Source organism: Alosa pseudoharengus, unplaced genomic scaffold, assembly GCF_046254945.1.
Source record: "Alosa pseudoharengus isolate Yale_2024_CS ecotype anadromous, Long Island Sound unplaced genomic scaffold, YU_APseudo_1.1 YU_APseudo_1.1_scf_3, whole genome shotgun sequence".
NCBI lineage: Eukaryota > Metazoa > Chordata > Actinopteri > Clupeiformes > Clupeidae > Alosa > Alosa pseudoharengus.
The window spans coordinates 18,159,398-18,185,243 of NW_027468718.1; the positions used below are offsets into that span (position 1 = coordinate 18,159,398).

General features: G+C 43.1%; 2 protein-coding genes across 4 annotated transcripts; both read right to left on the reverse strand.

Moving 5' to 3' along the window:
- Nucleotides 1–374: 374 nt before the first annotated feature.
- trim45 (tripartite motif containing 45) lies at nucleotides 375–11,861 on the reverse strand. Of its 2 annotated transcripts, XM_076263418.1 has the most exons (6): nucleotides 11,182–11,861; nucleotides 8,701–9,452; nucleotides 5,480–5,609; nucleotides 4,929–5,043; nucleotides 3,859–3,985; nucleotides 1,771–2,001 (listed from the first exon to the last, which is right to left on the reverse strand). In XM_076263418.1, exons 1-6 carry the CDS (start codon nucleotides 11,676–11,678, stop codon nucleotides 1,853–1,855), a joined length of 1,770 nt encoding a protein of 589 aa, XP_076119533.1. In that variant the 5' UTR covers nucleotides 11,679–11,861; the 3' UTR covers nucleotides 1,771–1,852. The 2 variants fall into 2 exon arrangements, with proteins under 2 accessions (XP_076119534.1, XP_076119533.1); XM_076263419.1 differs by lacking the exon at nucleotides 3,859–3,985 and having other exon boundaries at nucleotides 375–2,001.
- A 308-nt stretch (nucleotides 11,862–12,169) lies between these two features.
- vtcn1 (V-set domain containing T cell activation inhibitor 1) lies at nucleotides 12,170–17,814 on the reverse strand. Of its 2 annotated transcripts, none has more exons than XM_076262561.1 (5): nucleotides 17,641–17,814; nucleotides 16,731–16,795; nucleotides 16,270–16,623; nucleotides 13,366–13,620; nucleotides 12,170–12,591 (listed from the first exon to the last, which is right to left on the reverse strand). In XM_076262561.1, the coding sequence occupies exons 1-5, from the start codon at nucleotides 17,670–17,672 to the stop codon at nucleotides 12,479–12,481; spliced, it is 819 nt and encodes a 272-aa protein (XP_076118676.1). In that variant the 5' UTR covers nucleotides 17,673–17,814; the 3' UTR covers nucleotides 12,170–12,478. The 2 variants fall into 2 exon arrangements, with proteins under 2 accessions (XP_076118676.1, XP_076118675.1); XM_076262560.1 differs by having other exon boundaries at nucleotides 16,270–16,626.
- Nucleotides 17,815–25,846: the final 8,032 nt, after the last annotated feature.

Sequence of the window (25,846 nt, forward strand, 5' to 3'; positions counted from 1 at the left end):
TGACATTAACCCTACATCTTGCTGTTTATTTCCTCACCTTATAAACATCAGCTGCAAAACAAACAGATTCAGATTCATTTCTGCATACAGAGGTGCGGACATCCACCCTCATCCATAATGTAACCATGGTGACAAAGCCATATTGCATTATCCTATACAAACACTACCTGCTGTGTATGATAATGTCTGGTACGGGGCAGACTGCAAGAACCAACCAGGGAAATTGAAATTGCTCCAGGTGCCAAAAAAACAAGCCAACTCATTTGTTCTGAAACAGCTAACAAGAGCTATGGGGCTAATAGATAATGCAAGAGTACAAATACAACAGGGGCTATTGGAAACTAAAGAAGTGTTTTTTATTTGAAGTTGCATAACAACATTAAAACAATTCTAACAAATCCAAACCATAAAAGGTTATTCCTTTTTTCTAAATATCCACTTCTCCAAATCCCATCACTGGACAGCAAATAAGCTCCTGGGCCTAGTAGCACAAAGGACATTCATATATTGTTGCCCAGCATCTAAAAAGCAGCTGCCATGTCAGACAATGGAGCAAGCAAATGAGAAATGTCCTTGTTACAAAATTTTAGAAACTCGTTGACCTTGGCCTTTGCCATAGTGAAGTATAATGGCATATAAAAAGAACATGGTCCAGGAACTGAACTGAAAAAAAAAAAAAAACACATCCAATCAAACAAGGCACTGTTGGCGTGATGTGGTGACGTGAGGCAGTTCTTTGGTACTTCTAAACATGCAAAAGAACACATTTATACAACACAACGATCACATTAACATTAACTTATGTATCATTTTAAAAGTTCTGTATGCTTACTGGTGTAAATAACAAGAGGACAAACGAAAGTGACTTCATGATATTCAATAATTGCTGGTGATTAAGAGATAAATAGTACAATCCCTTGATAAGACATAACGGTGCCATAAAGAGTAGCCCTATAAAACACATTATGACACTAATCAGGAATATGCTGGCTAAGCAACAGACACATAAAGGTGGCTGAGGTGGTAGTGGCAGTGCTCAGAATAATAAGCATCATCAAGCACCATTTCATCTTCTGATCGTTGCACTCGCCACCCCTGATATGCGAGGCAGGCCTCGGGCAAAGGCATTTCCACAAAGTCAAAGTCACTTCAACTGAACAAGGCTTGTTATCCATATAGCCTAAATCTATAGAATATATATACGGCAAGAGAGGATTCCTTTTGTTGAGCTTTCCGAGACCTGCCTGGCATGATTCCCATTATCTACGTCTCAGCACTCCAGAGGGGATATGAGAATATGCTATGATACACAGACTAAAAAAACAGTGTTTCCTTTTTCCTTCAACGTGGTGAAACAGAGCTTAAACCCCTAGTGGTACAGAGATGGTAATAAATTAAAAGGGGAGATCAAACCTCCCTACAAAAAAAATGATGTGGCCCCAGAAGGCTTCGACTGCAGGGAAGAAAGCGAAAAAAAGATCCTGGGTCATTTCGGCTTTTGCTGCATATCTAAATTGAATCAAACTGCGCAAGGCTTTCACAAGAAGAAATTCATTGTAGTGTCTTTGTAACCACGGAGACTCACAGATGTGAGAAAGAAACTGATATACAGTAAGTGTGTGTGTGTGTGCACGCGTTTCAGACGTAATGAAACACTATGAACGTTGATCTATAAAAACAAGACGGTAGAATCGTAGAGATAGAGACTAAAGATGTGGAGCAAATCCTTCAAGGGGATGGGGGCTTGACGAGAGAAGGAGAGGGGTTGGGGTGGGAGTGGGGCAGATTCTTCAAGGGGATGGGGGTTTGACGAGAGAAGGAGAGGGGTTGGGGTGGGAGTGGGGCAGATTCTTCAGAGCTCCACGGTCCTGAGCTGGGAGCTGGGCACCGTGCCCACTGCACGCACCAGGCACTCTGACGCCTCCACCAGACTGCCACAGCAGGACCAGTGGGGCTTACCAGGGTGCCCCTTATGACCATGGCCACAGCCCTGGAACCCTCCTGCATGACACACACACACACACACACACACACACACACACACACACACACACACACACACACACACACACACACACACACACACACACACACACACACACACACACACACACACACACACACACACACACACACACACACACACACAGAAAAACATAAGTCAGGCAGCCATATTAGCTATTCGTCTGTGTATGCAAACTGTCTGTGTTCTGCGTTTCATGAACTCTTGTGTGCTATTTAAGAATGTTAACACACCTGGAGGGTATTCCATCAACCTCGCTAATGAAGGCGGCACTTAACAGAAATGGCCTGGCTTGAACTACAGTAGCGTAGACTTTCACTTGGGGCTGAAGCTATTCCATTAACTAAAGTTAGCGGCATTTTGGCCTCGTTTATTCAAGCGCGGTTTAGGTCAGCTTCATCTCTGCTCGTGCACGAGGTAGAAAAGTAGACCAAAACAGTAGATTGACGAAAAGAGGATACATGTCGAAAAATTAAAACAATACTAGACGATTTCTGTTTGATTTGCAAGCGCCATCTACAGGATTTTCATCAAAAGTCATCAAATTTAACATTGAGAGAAAAAAATAGATAGTTGCCTACAGAAATTGCAGAATAATGAAAGCATACATTTAAAACAACAATGCTAATGGTTTGAAATCAATTGCGAGTTTGATTGTCTTCACTCTTGAACAAAAAGTGAATGAATAAATACTCAAAAACAACTTTGGCATATGGCTATTCAAAACTATCTATACGTTCTTAGATTAAAAGGGTTAAAAGGGTTCACTCCAAATTATTGTCTAGGTGTAGGTGGTCATAAAATAAATTAGTATCAATGTAATATAGCCTATTGTCTCCCATAAGTCCCAAAGTGTTTGAAATATATTTATCTGAAATGCATTGGCTTTCAATTTGTCATTTAGGCCTAATATTTAATCTGTGTAGCAGACAGTTGATTTGACATTCATGAACAATCGTCGACACATGAAGCAGTTTTAATTATTAGCTGCCTATAGGCCTACAGGCTACAGAATTATCCTTTGGCTTGCATCAGATATAATATAGCCCACTGGCAAAGCATAATTTACTGTCACTGAACAGCCTACCAAATGTGCATGACCCTTTATCAACAGTAGGACATGTCTTTCATTAAAGAGTATAACTAAAAATGCCATTTTCAAGGTGACCAGCTATGTAGCCTAAATACTTCGTATGGAAAGCGAACCTGTGAACACGCAAGAATATAATTCCTTTCCCATGCTGTCTCGCTATGCATTACACCATCACAAAACGTAAATGACACAGAGTAGCGAGATTCCTAGAACCACACGCATGTCAAGTGAAAACATTTTAACTCGCATAATCTTCATAAATTCGTTGGAGCTAGTGAATGTATAAATCCATGCATGGCGACACTGTCCGAAAAAAAACATTTCTACTTCTTTTTTTTTGTGGCCTTTTTTATGCCGTTATTGCAGCTGGGTTTAGTGGAGAATGCTGGGATTCACGTTAACCTCACTAATGGAACACAACTCTCACTAAAATTAGCTAGACTTTTAGCCCTTTCTAGGCCTTTAGCGAGGTTGGAGGAGGAATACCCCCCTGGTTCTGCCTATTTTGTCTCACTTACTGATCCATAATAACTTGTAAATCTGCAGCTTTCAGTAAGAATTAAGAACAGACAGTGTCTCATTTTCTGTGTGTGTGTGTTTGGCTGTGTTTGTGTGTTTGGCTGTGTGTGCAAGCGTGTGTAAGTGTGTGTAAGTAATTATCACATAGTACAATATTACCACAAGTTTCACCAGTTCACTCTAAAAGCAGTGTGACAGGAGACCACCTGTGCACATCCCATACCTGGCATGGTCCCCGGACAGGCACACCTAGCCTCTTTAGCGCCCCCGCTGGAGCAGAACGAGCAGCAGTGAAACATGCCGCGGTGGCGCCGGAACTTTCTCTTCACGGTTAGCACAAAAGGAGAACCCTGAGACAAACGACAACAACAACATCAAAATAACAACAACAAAAGGGGTCATCATCATGTGCTCCCATTAATCACTGGGCTGTAAAGCCCCCGTAGCCCTGTTAGTGTATTACAGATCGACTGCCAGTGGGGGCATGGCGGCTGATGACCGTCATCATTAATATCCCACTGTCCTAATGGAAGCGCTAATTGCCATGTCATTTCCTCCACGGCTCGGCCGGCGATGAGAGGGGCAGGGTCATCATTAAAGCTGGCGGCCTTAATTGCCCCCATCGTCATGCCGACGGCTGCCTCTCTCTCTCTCAGCAGGGTCGCCGCCAGCCTGTCACTCTGGCTAGCGTTCGCTTTAGAACCACTTTTGGATCAGACAGAGAACCTTGGGCCACACTGTCAGAGCTGAAGGCATTGTGCTGTCTTTTAAAAAAAGAAAAAGAAAAAACCGTAGCTGCTATTTAAGTGTTCAGCACAGTGCCATCGATCTTTCTGCACCTTGGTGATTGCGGTGTGTTAAAGACGGCCGGGTGCGGGCGGTGGTGGCAGTGCTAAGGACTTGGCGGTGCAGTCCCCCGGGCCGGTGCCAAGAGTGAGTTATCTTGGCACCACTGCGCTCAGTCATGGTGACAATTTAAGTGATCGGGGAAGAAAAGCCGGCTGAGTTGTTGCCTCAGTAACAAATGTGTTGCTTGAGTCGGGTACAAAGGACACAAGAGGCAGTGCTCAACCCATGGGGAAAATATCATACATCACCATTTAATGCACATTAAAATGCTAAACATGAACTAAATGACAACAACTGCATTACCAAGACATTGAAATACACTGTAAATACGTAGCAAGTGCTGGGCACATGGATATATTGCAGCAATTAAGTCTATGATTATGAATGTGTTATTTTGATCACCAACCTCCGGTGGTGTAGTTGTGGATTTTAGCAGTGGGTTACCTTCACGTGCTGCGCCTTCACACACACCCACACGGAGTAGGGTCCCGGCACGGCAGGCGTGTAGGAGACGCAGTACGAGCCGTTGTTGTTGTCCACGATAGACGCCTCCACAGTGCTACGGGAGAGAGAGGAGATTTCAAAGGGCATCATTTGCTGACCTGCACTCCCACACGCATGCCAGTAATTGCACAAGACATAGAGTTGGCACGTGGTATGAGAGCGTGACTGTGTTTGCTGGGAGAGCAACGTTCTGACACAATCACTTATTTCAAAACAATCGAGCAACTTTAGCTATGAAGACTATTAACTGCAATAATGTGCTCACAGTCTCAGCAGTCAATAAAATCATATGTGTATCTATGTTGGTTCACACAAATCTTACATATTACAAATGGTAAATTACATACACAAAACATAAGTATACAAACCTTCCTAAAAGAAAAGGGGTTTAATGATAAATTCTTGGATCTGGGTGTAGGAAAAATTACTTTTCTGGGAGACCAAGTTGGCTCAGAAGCATTTGGTGCTAATATGTGAACAGTCTCACCCACCAGTCCTTCTTCTCCTTGTGCACAATGCTGACCAGCACAGCGTCGCCTCCTTTGCCCATCTGTTCGCCGGATGCGTCGCGGCAGACCAGTGTGAACTCGGACCTCTGACCCTCCCGGCCCAGCTGCACACCTGCCACCAAAAGGTCAAAGGTCACTTCCAGCTCTCCTGCTTTCTCTCTCTCTCTCCCTCCACCTGTGCAATGCAGTTTCTCTCAGTCAGTCCATTAAGTGTGAAAGAAAGAAGCTATGAACAAAAGAGAGAAAGAGAGAAAGAACAAGTCTGTAGCGCTAACCAGTAGAACACGGCTGCCCTCAAGTAATAGTGAAAAATAGTATAAAATAAATGAAAGGAGAAGATAGGAGGATGATAGGACGAGAGAGGGGACTGATAGAATAGAAAAAATGTACACAAGTGGGAGGCAGAGGCCATTTCCTAAACCTGATGTCTGGTCAGCGCAGATCATTCAGGGCACGCAGATCATTCAAGCACGGACAGCCTTCTGAATTCTGCACCGCTCAACGGCCGCACGCACGGCCACCTAATGCGGCCAAATGACTCTGGCGGAATAGCTAATAACAATGATGATGAGCTTCAACAGGACCCAAAATTGACACCAATTGCGACAACAACCTCCCCTCGGCCAACTCATCAGAGGGGAATGGCATAAAAGCCCATTACCGCCTGGGTACTGGTAGCGGCTCGTTCTGTGACAAAGTGACTTCCAAACTGCCTGAGCTGAGCTGAGCTGCACTGTGCTTTCAGAGAGAGCACTTTGGCGATGCCCATCACAGCCAAAGCCTGTGGGCTTCATGGGCAGAACACTATTGGGCACCTCTTCTAAAAGTCTCTGCCTAGGCATAACACTGTTGTTGATAAGTCACTGATACACACAGGTTTATCTTTTATACGTTGCATGCACGCACGCGCAAGGCATTACATCTCCAGCCTCCATGATGCTTTTATCCAACATAACTTTCTGGCCAAATCCCTTGGGGAGATAAGCTCCAAATGCTGTTGACATTATGACTTGGAGATTGCAGTGGTGCTAGGCAGTGGCTCAGGTGCTGACAGAGAGATACGACACCCTGCACCCTTCCTTAACCACTAATCCGTATTACAGCTAGCTATCGCAAACACTTGGAAGAGAAGAGAAGCCACACAGGCAGAAGACGACAACACATGAAACCAAACAAACATAGATACATGACACATTCTCTCTCACACACAGACAGACATGAGGAATACACTCAAAGAGATAAACAGCAGCGCACACACACACACACACACACACACACACACACACACACACACACACAACAAAGAGAGAAGAAACAAAAACACACACACACACACACACACACACACACACACACACACACACACAAAACAAAGAGAGAAGAAACAAAAACACACACGCAATGCCTCACAAACAGTATACAATGAATAGTATACTTGAATTTCCCCTTGAGGATCATCCATCCATCCATCCATCCATCTATCCATCTATCTATCTATCTATCTATCTATCTATCTATCTATCTATCTATCTATCTATCTATCTATCTCTACAAATAGACGTTCAGTGTTAGGTTTACACAAGTAGTGTAACAAACTCCTCTTAACCAGTCCCTCTGTTTGTTTTACACTTACTGCTTAGACCAGCTGCTTCTCAAATGCACATACTGTACATGATGCAAGAGAATGAGACTAAGACAGAAAGACAAAAGTCAGAGAGAGAGAGAGAGAGAGAGAGAGAGAGAGAGAGAGAGAGAGAGAGAGAGAGAGAGAGAGAGAGAGAGAGAGAGAGAGAGAGAGAGAGAGAGAGAGAGAGAGAGAGAGAGAGAGAGAGAGAGAGAGAGAGAGAGAAATGTAATGGACAAAATAACAGAGAGCAGAGAGAGAACCACACACAAAAGAAAAGCACAGACACAAAACAACAGAAGAAAAACAAATATGACAGGTAGAGAGAAAGCAAACATAGACACAGAGGGAGAGGGAAGAATAATAGGCTAGAGGTGGCTTCAGGGCTTCCTCTGGGCATGCCCCTACAGGGCGGCAGAAATGAGACGACCCCTCTGGCTGCCTCGACTGCCTTGCATTCCAGCTCCCTGACAAGCACTCGCGCCACCACTTCAAATGTCTCCATGGAGACGAGGAATGTTACCTACTAGTTACCCTGCCATTCCATGGCTGCAAGGCTCCTGTATTTACGCTTGTGGGTGAGCATGTGTGTGTTTGTGAGCAAATTGGGTGTGTGTTAGCGTTTAGATGAAGTGTATGTGTGTATGTGTGTGTGTGTGTGTGTGTGTGTGTGTGTGTGTGCGTCTGTGTGTGTACGTGTGGGTACACATACAACTGCTCTCTGGTATCTTTTATATTTCCTGCAGTCCAGCAGTTGAATGTCCTGCAAGTTACACTGTGGGAAATGGGTTCTGGAACAGGGCCAGAATTCCAGCACCACTCCGGCATCCCATACCACGGTCCACTGAGCCCAGAATCTAATCCATTCATGTCGGCCCGGGACCAAGATCCGCTTTGAAAGCACTGAGCTGTTAGTTTGGGTCGCAGAGAGAGACCCGGGGCCATTACACAACACAAAGAGACAGGCGTCACGCCAGGTTTGCTGGTCGGTAATAACACACACAGACACACAAACACACACACACTAAGTTCCTTGAGAGAATATTTTCAGTGCCTGTCTGCTGGGGTATGTGGGAGCTCTACAAAAGAGCTAGCATTTGTTCAGTCCACACTGCCCCTGTTATTCAGAAAGCACATATTGCAAGTTAGTCTTTGTGGGCCCACTGTGCCAATGCATGTGCCAGTCAGTGCCTGTCTAAACATTCATCAGTAACCAAATATTCTATTTTTTTTCTTTTAAAAAAAATTAACAATACAGTACAGCCACAGTAATTACACAAATGTGTAAACAGTGAAAAGACCAGGGCCTGTGCATGTCTGGAACATTTCAGCGTTTAGGGTGTGGCGCTGTGGCCCATGGGTTTACAACTAAAGAGTTCACAACTAAAGAGATCAGTGTTAGGTGAAGATAACTTTCTAAGGTTAAGAGGTTATTATAGCACACAGTTGAGTACCTTGAGAAAATTAGGGAACATTTAAAGAGATTTGCTTGTTCTAGTTTGCAAATTCCGTGTCAGATTTCACTAAACTACAGCAATGCTAAAGATGCTACGCTAAAGGCCTGTGTTGTGACTCTCACCTTCCCCCTGTATGGTGCATTTGCTGGGGTCCACCGCCTTGGCGTGGATGACCCCCACCACCGGGTACCCGTCCACCTCCCCAGCGCCCTCAAAGGGCACGAAGCAGATGCTGCTCCCATCGTCAGGGGCGACGGTGGCGGGGCTGGGGTTGTAACCAGTCTCGACGACTTGCGTGAGCCGGCGCAGTGTGACGGCCTTGGCAGCAAGGATCTCTGCGTCGGTGCCGCACGTGAGCAGGCGCTCGGCGAAGTCGGCGGCGCCGCGTGCGTCCGTCATGGCCTGCCTCAGCTGCGCCCCCTGCAGGTGGAGCTGGTTGCGGCGCTGCAGGCGCAGCTCCTCCAGCCGCCGCAAGAGCCCGCGGCAATGCGCCTCCACCGCGCAGGCATAGCCGCGGGCGAAAGCCCGCACCTCGGCGGCCAGTGCGTCTGCGCGCACCCCCAGCTCCTCCTGCGACAGCTCCACGCGCTGGAGCGACTGCTCTAGCGTGGCCAGGCGTGGCCGCAGGCTGCCGGCCACCAGCTCGCGGAGACGGTCGCCGTGCCGGTGCACTACCTCACGCGCCGGGCTGCAGCGGTGCTCGCGGTGGAAGGTGGCGGCACACTCCAGGCACACGGGCGCGTCACATGGCTCACAGAAGAGTCGTAGCTCCTGGCCCGGGTGCAGGGCGCACAGCACGGGACGAGACAGACGGCCCTGAGCCTTCAGCTCCTCCAGGCTCTGGATGGAGTGAGACGACGTCCTCTTCTGTCTCCTACGGGGGTAAAGGGACATGATAATACATACAAAGAGGAACACCAGCAACCATATCAGTGTTTCCCATACATTGATTTATTTGTGGCGGCCCACCACAACATCAACATTGACCACCACACAATGATTTTCCAGGTTGTACTAAATTGTGCTTAAATCTGGTTAGCATCATAACCACGCTGTGCTAATTTGTTAAGAACTGTTGTATTCAAGTTAATTCTGCAAACCAACCACCACAAATGGAATTCAATTCTGTGGGAAACACTGCATATAATATCTGTAATGAGGGAAATACATGGAAGAATTGGATTGATAATCTAAAGAAGCTGTGTACACACACTGCTGGCAATTCACTTGTCACCTGTCGCTTGTCACTTTTGTCTTGCAACGTTTTGTATCACCAATGGCTAGTTCCCTGTAATCGCTGAGTTATAATAACATTCAATGGTCTCTTGTCGCTGTCTGAATGGGTCATAAGAGAATACAAGTTAGACGTAGAAAAAGTCAAGGAGGAACGGTGTTAATCATCTGCGGTGTATTATAGCCGATACACAATAGGCCTACTCACTGAACCACCTTGCTTATTGTCTCTGCACCTTGCTTATTGTGTAAGAGGAATCATATTATATGCAGAACTGTTTGGATTTATGCAGATCTGTTTATTATATTTTACATGCTTGCGGACCACACTTTTGAGAAACACTGTCCTACAGTAAATTGCATCTTCTGTCTCCTATACATAGTCAAATGAAAAGAACAGATACAAAGACAGACAACAATAGCTACAAGTAGCCCAGACAGTTTCTCTGACCCTTTGGTCCTGGACTGTGAGCACCGAAAAGGCTTGAGAGCAAGTGACACCCTTCTTAATAGCTACAGTATATGTGGGCTACTGACTGACATGCAAGAGCTGTTTTTCTGTATGTTCTTCTAAGAATAAGTATATGATAGATAGATAGATACTTTATTGATCCCCAGTTTGATCATGTGAGGGAATTTTGGTCTCTGCATTTATCCCAATCCGTGAATTAGTGAAACACACTCAGCACACAGTGAACACACAGTGAAGCACAATCCCGGCGTAGTGAGCTGCCTGCAACAACAGCGGTGCAGTGAGGGGTTAGGTTAGGTTAGGTTAGGTACCTTGCGGTTCGAACCGGTGTTGCATCAAATTGTGAGACCTGACGAATTTGTGACTCTATAGGGCGCTGTTTTATTGGAGTCACAAAATTCACAGGGTCACAGAATTTGGTGCAACACCGGCAACCCTCCGGTTACAAGTCCGAAGAGCTAACCAGTAGGCCACGGCTGCCCACCCTTCTGGTCAGTATATCAGGTGAGGTGGATGTGAGGTAGGCTAACATTATAAGCAAGATGTGGTCAGTTGTGTCTGAAAGGGTATGGGCCCAAGGAAAGTTTGTAACATTTTAACTTTGTAAGTGATAAAAATGGTTGGATACTCCTGTGAGACTACAACACACACGGAATCGTGTGGGCCAAATGGTAGTTAGTGTGTGTGTTTTGGGGGAGGGGTAGCTGTGTGGATGGATAGGCCACAGCTGCCTGCACAGTAATAATTAAAGTTCAGTAGTCTGGAAATAAGCGACTTCAGGACATTTTAAGTTACAATTGTCTCAATCAAAAAGTTTCTCTTTAAAGAGTTAGAGTGAATAACTAATAAACAACAGCTGAGGCTGCAGAACGACAAGGAAGTCAAGTGAACAACTCACCTATGGGCTTGACTGCAGAATTCGCAGAGGTTGACACAGCAGACCTCGCAGCGCTTCCCGGCGTCTCCCTCGCTGCAGAGGTCGCACACAACGCAGTTTTCGTTCAAGAGAGTCTCCATGAACACCTCGTCCAGAGCGAGGTGGTCTGTGGTCAGTCCATCTGCCCCGGACGTCGGTAGGTCCACCTCGGAGTCACACTCAGGACACAAGACGGTGAAGGGAACGTGGTCTCGAATGAACTCATGTTCGGGTAAAAGCGCTTTGCCATTGATTGTGGTTACAGAGAACGGCTCCAGTTGGCGAATGCAATCAGCGCAAAACGTATGCAGGCATGGTAAAATTTTAGGTTCACGATATAACCTTTTGCAAACCCGGCAAACAGCTCGCGAATTGTTGACACTCTCCCCGTTATCTCGGGATCTGGGAGAAGTTCCATTTTCTTTCAGTGCTGACTTTGTTTCTATATCTTTAACCGAATTCTCACTGGAAACCGACATATTATCAAGTCATTAACACGAAACTAGTGTTCTTATATACGACCAGTGACCAAACAACTTATCACACCTGCAACAAAAATGAACAACTGTAGGAAGTGACTAAAATGTAGACCCTAATCGCCTTTAGTTGTTGACAATCCGTCTTCAAAACGGAAATATTTTGTCTGGCGAAGCAATGAAGACGTCAACCCCCACCACAGGGTAACTTTTACGTCTCAAACTTCATTCTCCACTTTTCTCCTCAGCTGATACTTGACACTAGGTACCTTGGTCCACTGTGAGCCAATCACCGCGTGGAAGATCCGTGACAGGCGTGGCTTGGGCTGCCTTCCAAGGAGCTATGTCAGGGATAAGAGAGGCCCATCGACAGGGTCCTGCGAGTCTCAACCATCAGAAAACCGTATGCCCCCATCTACCGGTAGGAAAGACTTAGTGCCCTCCCTTCAAACAGTATTTCACACATTTGTGGATAAGACATGACATGGTTTTATTTTCACTAGTCTAATGTTAAATTAGCACTTCTGTCATGACATGAATGGCAAAACCCATCTCTATTAATTTGTGGGCATATTTATCCAGACTACCATCAATATTAAACATTTATTATTAATTATCATATAACAAAACATTTATTAACATGGCATATTTATTAAAAGAAATTAAAAAATGTCCTTTTCTTTTTGGGAAAAAAAGCTGCCAAACAAATGGACAAGAATGAGAAGCCCCAACGTGTGACTATTAAAAAGCTGGTCTTGGGCCACAGACAGGTGTTTTTAGCGTTGGTGTGTTTTCTGGCCACCTCAGGGCAGCAACAGGCAGAGAGACAGCAGAGCTGGGACAAGAGACAAGGACAGCAGGCTGGGTGATGCGGTGTTGAATGTGAAGTCAGTCTTCACTGACACGCCAGACTCCCCTGGAGTAATAAAGACAGAATGTTTGCCCATACAGGCCCACATTAAAGCAACACCAAAGAGTTTTTTGTACCTTAAAATAATGTTTTGAAAATCGTTTCAGTGGTTCATCAACTCGTAACAGGGTAAACAGCACTTCTGCATTTGCTTCACGACCCTCTATCGGCTATAACCACACTATGCAAGTTTGCCAGATCAGGTAGCGGATACCTGTAGTTTGAAGGAATGATGCATAAGAAACTACAAATTTGACTTGCTTCTGATGTCGCAATACATCATACTTTCACAAAATCATGCAACATACTCTACCTTGTCTGTGGACATCATTATTATTTGCAAAGCCGGTGCTGGATAAAAACAAATAGTGTGCGTGCGACAGAGGAAAGGTGCTTTGGTGTTGCTTGAAGTTGTCAAACAGTAGCCTAGTTCACATAAAACAGTTGGCCATAACTGAACATACTGTAATCTGTTTGACAAACTTCATTCGCCAACATTGGCAATGAAGGGGGATGTCCTGTTACACAATGGAGATGTGCCAAGTCTACTTTTAGGATACTGGCCTCAAGACTGTGGGTTTCTGTCTCCTACTCCAATGACAGCTCATTAACTTGTTTTACCTGTGGAACGTCTGCAGTAAGCTATGGCAATCAATGGACTGTGACAGTGTTCTGGAGAAGGGATTCTGGAGAGTTTCTGAATTATCTCTCTCTTTCTCTCGCTCTCTGTGCGTTTGTTTGTATAATGTGTACGCTGTGCTGTTGTGTGTATTTATCTACCTGTCAGTGTTGCCATGGAGACAGTCCTGATGAGGGGGTTACTGATAACGAGGGTGTAGGTGTCGTCCCTGTTGGCTGGCTCCAGCAGGTTGCTCTCCACCCGGAAGATTCCGGCAGAGTTGTTGAAAAACTTGGTGCTGCCATTCAAGGCATGGCCGGCGTGGTCCTCCCAGGCGACATTGGGTTTGGGGAACCACCTCTGGGCCTCTGCGGTCAAGCTGGACCCCGTCCTTTTAAATTCAGGAGCAGAAAATGCTGGGAGGACACACAAACAATAAGGAACTGAAGCATTCTGGTTAAAAAAAATGATTGAGTCATTTAATTAAAAGAAAATATTTATCAGCAGTTTAAAAATGCAATGGATTTGCGACATTATGAAAATATCACAGTGTCTGCCCTGTTGCTTTCATATCTTTCAGTAGCAATGATTCCCAAACTCTCAAAAAGACATTGTTCACCATTACCAATGATGCTGACAGAACACTCTGTTTAGATTCTGTTTAATTATGTTATGGTAATGGTCAATTTCAACATCATCCTCAGCCACACTGTGATAAGTATTTGCACTGTCTCTAGAACTCAAGAGAGCACTTTTCTGACTCTATTGAACACAACATACACCTGACCTCAGAGATTGATTTGGTATGTCTGAATACCAGAAATATTAACTTAAATTACTGGACATTTCACAGGGAATGCATGGTCCTGAACTCATTAATTGAAAGTGAAAGTTGTGCTTCTCTATACAAAGGTGTGATGTGTCTTTGGCCTTGCAAAATTGCAAGTCATGAGTGCTAAGCTCAGAAATTCCCTTAATGCCCTATTCTGATGAAATCTATCAGTTTGAAAGTCAACAAAGGGCACACACATCTAAGCAAGTGTATAGGTGTTGGACTGAACAAAATAAACTTGAATATATGTAATATAGTTTTTGCTGGGCAAAGGTATACTAACTCATCAAGGTTACATCTAGATGTTACTGAAGTTCACTACAGCTCATACATTTTATTTGGTCAAGAAATACCTCATCGGATGAAATCAGGTTGACACTGCTTAGCCAAACTAAAGCCACACAAACATTACTCAGAGATATCAGTCATGTGTGTTTATCAAACAGAACTGCAGTATCTGAAGAGCTTACTGCAATACAGTAAGTGAATGGGACACGTTTTAGTTCTTACCTCCATTACCAAGAACAACAATTTAACAGTTAGACATTACATCTAATCTATTCAGCAGTCCAATGTCACTTGTTGCAGCTTTCGTCATGTACTGTAGCTCTGATCACTTTTGGGTAGCACAGCATTATCTATCCGAAAAGATGTCTCAGATACAGACAAACCTTACTTAAAACATATCAACATAAATTACCGTGAGCAGCTCTAATTTATAGCCGTTTAGTAGGGCTGCACGATATTAGGAAAACATGCGATATGCGATAACATTATTGAGTACTGCGATAACGATATAACTTGCGATATTTAAATATTTAATGTTTTTCTCCATTCTACTTGCTGCTAACATAGACTGAAGGGGGGGGGGGGGGTTAAATGTATAATTGCAGAAATAAATGTATAATTTTCTACATAAACAATATAAAATATACTGCTCAAAAATTAAGGGGACACTTCAATCATACACTGGATTGGTGCTGACACTGTTTGATTCTGAGCAGAAGAAAAACTTTTAAGGCGAGTGTTTTATTTTGCAAGAACTGTCAGACATTCTGTGAATGTGGTTTGAGAATGGAGAGAAGGGTGGAAGGTTTCAAAAAATTGGTTTGAACAATTGTGGAAAACTGTAAGTGTTCCTTTAATTTTTTGAGCAGTATATTATGTAGCCTAGGTGGACAGCTAAGATACCCACTGACTAGGCTATCGAAGTTGTGTGGAAGATGTGCTCCAAGAAAATCCTCGTAAAAGACGGATAGACAGCCAATCTGAATACTTGCGCACCAACCAGCGGAATATTCCACATTACCAGCCTTCGCTGGGCCTAGCAAAAAAGCTACTGTACTTAAGCTATATCGCGGCGGTCACTCATCTAAAATCTTAAGTATCCCAGTCTGTAACCTCATACGCTGCGCATCCCACGTTATTAGGCTACCGGCATGCCGACTACGAGGGCAGCGGAAAGTGAAAGTAAGTGGCTGCGATCACACAGTCCAGGCTAACAAAGTAGGCTAAACAACTTTTACAAATAACGAATCCTGATTACCTCTCTGCTGCTGTCTGGGGCTTTTGCTAAATGCAAATTATGAAATACAAGCCTTACAGTGAAAGACAGATAGGCTATCTTCTGATCCTATAACAACAACGAAAGAAATTGTTTATTTGAACACGGTGGAGAAGGACGCATTTGGCGCTGTGTTTGTAATAAGTCGGCCTTCATAAAACCAAAATATTTCCCTATAACAGACGTGTTTTTCCTTTTAGTCACCAATTCCTCTTCGCCTACCTCGCTTGACTCACTATCTTCAGCCATCATGACTTAGCTCCTGCCTCAACACCTAAAACACCACACACCTAAACTGGTGGGGGACGGGCTTCTAGGGCTGCATGACAGCATCGGTTTGGTAAAATATGTTGACATTCAGAATGTGAATGGGTCATTCCACGAAAACGTGCCATTTTGCTATTCATACACCATAGACTGTATGGAATGCGTGCGGCACAGAAAATGTATCAAAATGTATCGAAAATTAAGTAATCTTTGCGGTATGTCCATCGCAAGCGTTGATATCGCGATAACGATAGATTTTAGATATATCGTGCAGCCCTACCGTTTAGTGCATTGTATTGATAAAAAAATAATTACTTGCACCTTAGTGTGTATTATTAGAGGGAAAGCAATATGACAACAACATTATATTATAACATTATGCAAGTATATGCAAGTGTATACCTGCCACCCAAAGGTGAATGTTGATAGACCCCCGACCACTAGGGGCACTCACACTGCACTGGTACATGCCCTGGTCCTGCTCTCTCACCCTTTGCAGAAGAAGTGAGGCATTCCCACTGGCCACGACATTTTGGAAGAGTTGGGTTCTGCCCTTAAATTCGGCGTTCTGGTCCACCAGGTCCGGAGCCTGGTTCTGGTAGCGGTACACCACTCCAGTGATGCCTACTTTCTCCCAGGTGACAGACACATCACCCTTGCTGTCTTGCTTGGGGCTGAAGCTGCAGTCCAAGACCACGTCCTGCCCCAGGTTCCCGACCGGGGACTGGGTAGTGGTTCTCAGAAAGCCCTGACCACCTGCTAGATATACAATTAGTGTTAATTTATATCCTATTGTGTCCTGTAAGCTATGGAACGTCCCTGATTTACACTAAGCGATGTTACTATTTTGAGAAATCACTCACCTCCAAATGCTATGGCCAAGAGAAGAATAATTAATCCACTCATCAGAAATATGAGGACAATCATGCTATGAGAATCAGAAAAGAAAAAAGAAAAGTTTGAAGAAACAGATCAACAGAAACCTATTGGCAATTTAGTAAAATATTTCTGACACATAGTAATTTGTTGTTGGGGAAAAAAAAGGTCTACATCTCTAAAAGGGAGATCCAAGGTCTAACAAGAGCCAAGGAGCAGGACCGGAGCACACAATGCTTAAAGTAATTTTTATTAGCGCAAACCAACTAACTTTTCGACGCCCATGCGTCTTCTTCAGAGTCAAACGCATGGGCGTCGAAACGTTAATCGGTTTGCACTAAAAAAATCACTTTAAGCATTAAGTGCTCCGGTCCTGCTCCTTGGCTCTTGTTAGACCTCGGATCTCCCTTTTTGACTTCTGCGTCCTGTTCCGTGAGCACCAACCAGGCTGAAGCGCAAGTAACCCCCTTCTACAGGTCTACAACTCTACTCTACAACTACAAGTTCAATGGACAGTCAGCACATTTATTTCTGGTGGCGCATCAGTGACAGCAGCGGTTATATTCTGCTCCTTTCATGTTCACACCGACACTAAATATCTTGTTTATGTCCAACAGAGCAACTCTTTATTCAATTTCGACACACACATTAATCCCTCAGCATTTTAGTGTACTCATTCACCAGATGTAACACCCAATCGGTCCATGTAAACAGGTACACTAAAACAATGCAGGTGATGGTCCATCGGAAATGTTTATGCTGAAAAGGAAGTGTGTGGCATTATAGGTAGTTTCAAAAGTATTGAAGCAGATCTGGGTGCAGAGTACATGGGCTAGAATCTAGCTTAAGACCAGATCAAGACCAATCAGTTGCTCTCCAGATCTGCTGTAGGCCTACCTTCCAAAGATGATCTGTCCAATGGATGCCATACTGCCCTCTTCCTCTAGACGAGGTCTCCCTGACCAATCCTAAAGATGAGAACACTGTCTCTGCTCCACACCAGAAATTGACGGCATCCCCAAGCTCTGCATCCTAGTGAAGTGACAAGCTGCTTCTGTGTGTTAGGTTGAGTTCTCATTTCACCTGTGTGGCATTCCTGTAGTTCACCTCATGCAAGGTTGGGAGGAGCGCACTCTTCCCTCCTTTGGTAAATATTGTTCGTGAGACGTGTGCATTAACACAGCTGATTGCCCGCAGGCTTAAGTGATGGGTCAGGCTTGAAGGCCCAGACAAATAATTCTAGGGTAGGAGCAGGCTTCAGCAAGTCTATTTTTTTGTTTTTAAGAGTACTGGGCTAAACTTAGAAGTAATCAGAAAAAGAGAAAAGGCCGCACTTTGTATACAACATTTTTTTTATTCAGTCAAAGACGCATTTCCACGTAGTACACTAACAGTGGCTATGTTTCTAGGGCATATGTCAAATGGCACATAAAATCTCACTTCTCCATAAAGATAAATGGTTGAGATGAGAAGAAAAGATAAATACTTGGCCACACTCTTAAGAAACACAGCCATGAGGAAATAGAGGCACAGTGGTGTGCCAGCTGAGAAATGTAAGGTTAAATCTGGTCATGTGATCCTGTGGTAGGAGAGTTATCAGTCAAATTAAAACTACCAAATGTCCAGGGAGGAACTGAATGTCATGTATAAATATAGAGAGAATGTTATGTTATGTATAAATATAGAGAGAAATTAGGACTATCATATCTTAGCAACTGGCTCCTCTCTCTCTGAGACAGATTCAGACCAGTTTTATTCTGTGAGAACGGGATGATTTAATTTGCACTACAATGCCACAGTTTGGACCCGATGTTCCACAGACAATGGTCACTCTACTGACCAAAGCTGTTGGTGCATTTATGCTCTTGGTGATCTTCTTCATCTTCAGGTACATTTTTGATCTGAAGTTCACATGTTCCTGTTCTCCTGGAGGGATCCACACCTTGGGCATATTGTGCTGCATATTGGTCATGCCGCCATGTATAATATATCTATTGCTGTATGCAATTAATAAAAAATACCAGAGGCAGTTTTGTCCTTTCAAAAGATGCAACAATGTCTGCAGTTTTATCGCTCAACAAGTTGTCAATCTGCTGTCCATTGGATTGTTCTGGATAGCTGCAGTGTTAATGGATGGAGACTGGTATGTATGTTATAAAGGTAATTGGGATGATGTGCATATGAAGATTCCCTGTACAAAGAAGGATAACCTGACATATGAGGATACTATGTTCATCATTAATTGCAAGAATGACTCTAAAGTAAGTCTCAACTAAAATTATTTTGTCTTTATAAAAATCAAATGCTCAATGCAAGATATAGACTAATTGACGTATTCCATATAAGTTACATCTGAAGGTACTTACAAAACGTTAATATGCTACACATTGTAGGTGTATACTATGCGTATACTATGTTAAATCATTTGATTGTGTATGATTGAAATGGATTGCATGCTTACTGATACTTTGCTGGTGGTGCTCTTATTTGTTGTTCTATTTTTGTATTTATCAAGTCAAGTCAAGTCGACTTTATTGTCAATTTCTTTACATGCACTGATCATACAAAGAATTGAAATTTCGTTTCTTACTTTCCCATGCAGACATAGACATACTTTAAATATAGACATACTTTAGACATAGACATAGCCATAGACAATAAAAAATATACAGACATACCACATACAGACATTAAAGTGCGAGACTGAAATATAGAACATATATCAAAATATAGAAATATAGAACATATATAAAAAAAATAGAGGTAGTTGTGTTGTATATTTACATAGTCCTAGCGTAACCTTCTGACAGAGTAGTAGTAGCAGCATTGTGGCAGAGTGATAAATAACATTGATAACATTTACATGAAGTTTAACTTGTGCTTGTGTGTACTGTATATTTACATTGATATGCAGTCATTTCAAGTATATCAGGCTTGATATGAAGCAGCAACACGTTAGGCTGCGCAGTCACAGTGCAGTCATACGTTTTAGATCAGTTATTTATTTATTGAAATAATTATTAAACAATCTGTTTCTAATAACTAATTGATAATCATTTAACTGTTATCGGGTCATAAGCCTAATAAATAAGCTTTCAAAGTTTGGATTTACAAATTACATATTTTCTTTTCTCATACTCCTCTTTAGACCTACGGCTTATGTTTGACCTGTGCTGGTGCTGCTCTCTGGGTGATGTAGTTATGGTATTTGATAAAATGCAAATGCTTTGAACCATACTACAAAAGGCTCTACAAAGATCACCTCTCACAAGAAACAGAGACAAATTTGAGAGCAGCATTGATTGAACTAGCTTGCGATCGATCTAAAGCAATAATCCGAGAACCTATCAGCAAGATCAGAGAATCTGAAAGACTACCGGTGAAGACACCAGGTGGAAATGAAACCGGGTACCACACTACAACAGAGGAGGTTGAGAATGCGTGGAATTCTATCTCAGACATCTGCTTCTACGAGTCGGAGAGGGAAGAGTTGTATGAGATGTCGCTGTTCAACAGGCACCTACAGAAGGAAAAAGAAAAGGCCATACAGGAAATCTTACAGGAAATGGCTGAAGACCAAGCGACATACTCAAATCAAAGACGTCTTGGAGAGTTTATCAAAGAACTGAGCCGAGGTATAGAGGAGGAGCTAAGAGGAACGCCCAAACAAGAGTGACAGACAGACCAGAGTGTGAGATGCCTAAATAGGAGCTAAATACTGTAGTCTGTGTTCAGTCAGCAGCTGTTTGGGCTTATACAGATATTCCTGAATTCCTTGAATATCCTTTTTTTGGTATAAAGATAAGATAAAACCAGCATGCGGAGGCCAGTTGTGTTATATCTTTTTTTCCATAATGTTAGATTTTTTTTTATTTTGCTACCTTTGTAAAGGACTTTGTAATATATGATGATAATGATGATTATTAGCTTGCCATAAGTATTATCTTTAGCCTGTTTGTGAATGTTAGGAAATGTAATTTTGTTAACAGGACCAACTGCTAACAGGACCAAGTAAAAGAGATTTGATGTTCTATTTACCCAATGTTCATTTACCATAATTCATTGTAAATGTAAAGAATGTCTGCATTTACTTGATGCCCTACATAACACATACACTAATTCAGTGGTTCTCAACCGGAGTGCTGAGGCACTCAGGTGTGCCATGAAGCAAAGTGTCTCAGATACTTCAGTAACCACATTTTTCTTTGTTGAATGAATTACACTTTTGGACCAAACCAAGTTATGGTAACATCAATATTGTGAAAAGGGGGTCAACAAGGTACAGTAAATAGTGGATATGACAATAACATAGGTTAGGCAACACCATTATTTTAAAAAGCCTAGCTCACTTAATAGAAAATATAAATAAGTACACATGTATTTGGACAGTCTTTTTTCCAAAAGAACCTTCAGCTGTACTACAGCTGTCACAAAATGTAATGGAGTAAAAAGTAAGATATTTGGCCCTGAAAATGTACTGGAGTAAAAGTAAAAAGTTTAACAAAATTGAAATACTCAAGTAAAGTACAGATACATAAAAAAGCGACTTAAGTAAATGTACTCAAGTAATGTCCACCACTGCCATAATCACTAACCATAAGTTGGTGTGCCTTGGCATTTTGGCCTTTGGTGACCTCCAAAAAGTTTGAGAACCAAGAAAATATTTACTAAGGATTGAGTAGGTAATGTTGCCATCTTGTGGTCACATTGTGTACAGCATCCACATGTCTGATCAGGATTCAGTCATACAGTAGTAGCCTAAATACATCTTTTGCAAACTGTACACACACAGCCTATCCTTTCTAGCCTAGAAATCAAGACGCGCCCCTAGCGGCAGCAAATTATATTTTTATTTTTAAATTATATTTGCTGCCAGGGCTAGTCTAGCAACTCTCCGTTGGCTTGTGAGCTCCAGAAATCGAAACTCAATCAGGCCAATGAAATCGTGTATAGAGTCGTTAGGTGGGCTTAACATAATGATTGATGGCAGAGTTGCAACGGTTTGGCTTAAATTCCCTGCTACTTGAAAACAAATAAGATGGATGTTGCTGTTGACGAACAGTGTGACACGAGTTAAGCTTTTATTAAGTTGGCCAACTAGCTCCGCTGGTGGGAAACGCATGGGACTCATAGCGCTGCCGCTGTCCTATTGCGTGCAGAGGGAATTTGAAAGACTGATTATCCCGCCCCTCGGACTGAACACTGCGAACGGTGAGTGCCCTGACCCTACATTTTACTGTGGGTCTGGCTCGTCAGGCTATATCCTTTCACTCTGACTCGGTAAACTTAAAAAGTACATGGTGAAAATGGCATGTATACATTGGAATACTCTTATTGATTCTTTTACATGGGTTCATAAACTGCTTGTGGATGGGTAAAATGTGTGGTTAAAAACAATAGCCATTGCTGTCATTCATCGATTTCATAAGCAGCTCAGAATCATCAGGACTATGGCACTATGTCTTAAAACTAACATCCACAGTAGTCTATCTCGTGGTCTTTTTGCCCTGCCTAAGTTTGTGCGACATATAAACCACAATCCTTGATACAAGCACTAGTCAGGGGGCCAAAACCGATATTGCAACTTTGTCAGACACCTCTGGGTAAGCTGACAACCTATCCAGTATTAATATTTAACCCCTTAACATGTGTTCTAGCCAGGTTGTCAGCTTAGAAAATTATTTTATGTCCATTATATCACTGCATTGTTAAAGGTGGTAAAATTGGATTTTTTTCAAAGTGCTTTCTTATTCTTCTAAACCTCCTCCTGTAATTTGGAGCAAATTTGCAAGATAATCCAATTTATGTGCAAGCATGATCTTAAAATGTAAAATCAATAAATACCAAAAGAGTATCACACCGATCCAATCCGCAGTAGGTAGATTTCATTTCTGCCTATACTAACCACCTATCTGGACCTCTTCGCTTTCACTGAGACTTGGATGAAACTGGAAAACAATGCCACCCCGCCTGCGCTTTCCATCATGCCTCCGCAACAGAGGTAGTTTTCCCTCTACCACGTTCTCTGCGTTGTGTTGTGTATAATAAGAGACGCCACAACTGACCTGGTCTTTGACTCTTTTACTGAAATATAAGACAAAACAAACACATCAGACAGGGAGCGAGCCAGTCGCATCACAGCTCCTCTGCCTCAGGACAGTAGCAAAAGAGAGCGCGCGGCAAGACCACGAGACACGCAGTTAACGGCGTCGCCACAAAAATACATGTGAATAGACAATAACAAAAGTACATTAAACAAACATGGCATACCTGAAATATAAGACAAAACAAACACATCAGACAGGGAGCGAGCCAGTCGCATCACAGCTCCTGCCAATCAAACAGGTAAACCACGTTTAAATGCATTCAGTCAATTCACTAGTATGAAAGTCTGTAAGCTATAGTTAACGTCGCTACACCTGCAGCCACGTTAGCAGACTGTAGCATGTAGAACTGAGGTAATGTGCATTGTGTAACGAGCTAACATAAAAACAGTGATTAAATAATAACATAACTCGTATATAAGGTGTGCAACACCAGAAAACAGTTCTATGTGAAAAATGCACCATACAAGTAACCATAAAAGCATAAATAAAAGATATGATGTATTGTATGCAAGACTCCACATACCTCTGCCTCAGGACAGTAGCAAAAGAGGCAGATGAGGGGGCTACATGAACACTTAGGGGTCTTCAGCGTGGGAACCGACCCCTGCCACACCCCCTACAACCTACTGTACCTCAGAGGCGTGGGAAACTACAATAGAACTTGTAGAAACGATGGGGGAATTCAGGGAAGCATAATTAACCCTGCTACCCCTCGGTGACATGAACATCCTCTTAATCCAAACTCTGAGGACTTCTTGTCTCCCATACATTCCTTTGAACTTCAACGGGTCCTCCAACTCACAAAGCAGGCAGGGAGCTTCACCTCATTCTTGCTCGAAACTGTGACACAGATGGACTCACCTGGACATTGATTACTTATTGTCCTTTGATCTCATGTGCATCACTTGTGTTAACCTTTTTAGCTCTTATTAGTTTACTATTACTATTTAAAGCCTCTGTTTGTTTTGCCTCTTGCTGAGTCTTTGTAGTAATGACTGACTAATGATAGTAATGATAATGACTGACTGACTGACTGACTCTATTATTGTGTTACATGTACATGCTCCAAATGTAAAGCACTGAGCTGTATTCTGTGTATGAAAGGTGCTATACAAATAAAGCGTATTATTATTATTAAAAGCGAGATAGATAGATCCCCAAGGGTAAATTCAAGCTGTACTTGTTTCTAAGTTCTTCAGTAAAAGCCTTGGACCTCCATCTTGTTATGCCACTTCTGTGACTGCATCTTGGGTGTCACTGGTAAACCATCAGTTTTTGGCTAGCAGATAGAGCCATTGGTGGGCAATCTCTAAGTGACTGTGACATCTAGATTTCCGCCTGGACATTAAAGCACTATAACTTGTGCAGTTTCATACTACAAGCTTTAAAATTTGGCATGACCAATTTGCCTTATTCACCCGACAGCCAGAACGAGGCTACAGGGTACACTTGCCATCACACTTCAGTCCAGCAGATGGTGGTAATGCACCATGCAGCGCAAGATAGTTGCTGGTTTAGCTGACACCTTTTACTATGGGCTGACGGCAGACGGCACAACCGACATTGGGTCATGTGAACAGTTTTCTTGCCATCTTCCCTTGCAACCCGTACTATGTGGATTCCAACATTTGCCAGAAGAGTGTATTTTTAGGATTTTATAATCCACATTTTCTTGCGATTGCACCTTGCTTTGGAAAAACTTCAAAGTTTCTGTTTTGATGGTGCCAGCAATATGCCTGGTCGCTTCTCTGGGGTAAAAGCTCGACTCCTGAGGGTGGGTGCAGCAGCTGAGAAGGCCCTGTCGTCCCAGGTCCGGAGCTTAGTCCTGATGGTCTTGAGTGTGTTAGCACTGACGGACCTACGGCGCGCGGGAGTGTGGCGGATAAGAAGGTTGGATAGGCATGAAGGGCAGGGCTCCAGAGTGCGGCCAATTTGGTCGCATATGCGACCTAATTTTTCAAAAGTGCGACTAAAAAAAATCGGAGGTCGCACCGGTGCGATCAGCTATTCGAGAGAGAAAAACGTGTCCGCATTGAAACTCTCTACCTTTGGTTCAATAACAGACACATATTTGGCCAATATCGTGGTTTAAACAAATCACAGATAGAGAAGGGCGGGACCTCCCCTCTGATTGGCCGTGGCCCAGTGCCTGTGTGTAAATTTGAAAATGCGTGTGCTGCAGAGAGAGAGAGAGAGCGAAAGAGAGAGAGGTCAGTGACCCGTCAGATAAACAGTGTGGATGCAACCTTGTGGATGTAGTTGTATATGTGCATTACAATGTGGTCACATAGGCCGAGATAAATGTACCCTCTCCCCACTGCCTTTCGGCGGCTGGCAGCAGCAAACCGATCAGACGAGCCCGAGATGATGATCAAGTTTATCGTTGCCTACGATAGGCCTAATGAAACTTCCCTTCACCAAGTTCAGTCCGAAATAATTATTCATCAGAAAAATAGTTTGCACGTAAACCCAACGTACAGGAATGCCACTTGCGCCAAATTTATAGGAACATTGCAGATGAAAAGACGTCTTAAAATTGCGAACAATGCATACAAGGCCTTCCCGAACGAGAGAGATACAGATATCGCCGAAAAGGAGTGCGTCATTGACCGCAGTTACATGCAGGGAGTAACCCGGTTTTCAACAGCAATATTCGTTTTGCGCGCGAGTTGTGTAAACTCATTCTGATGGCACCAATCAATTCAATCCGGTATTTGGCGCAAACCGAATATCGCTGCTACATTTAAAGCCCGAATATTCCCTGAATGTATAACTGTGGTCATTGTGTACGGTGAATCGAATGGACACATTTAGATCGAGCATGGCAAGTCATTGCATAGCCTATAATAATAGGCCTACCATTTCGTTACTGCATTAACCATAGTGATGTTCTTATTGAAAAATTTAAAATACTAAAATTAAAAAGTAAATTGCATTGTGGGGCTGTCAAATGATTATTGCAATCATCATTGCAAAATCACATAAAAATCCCCCAG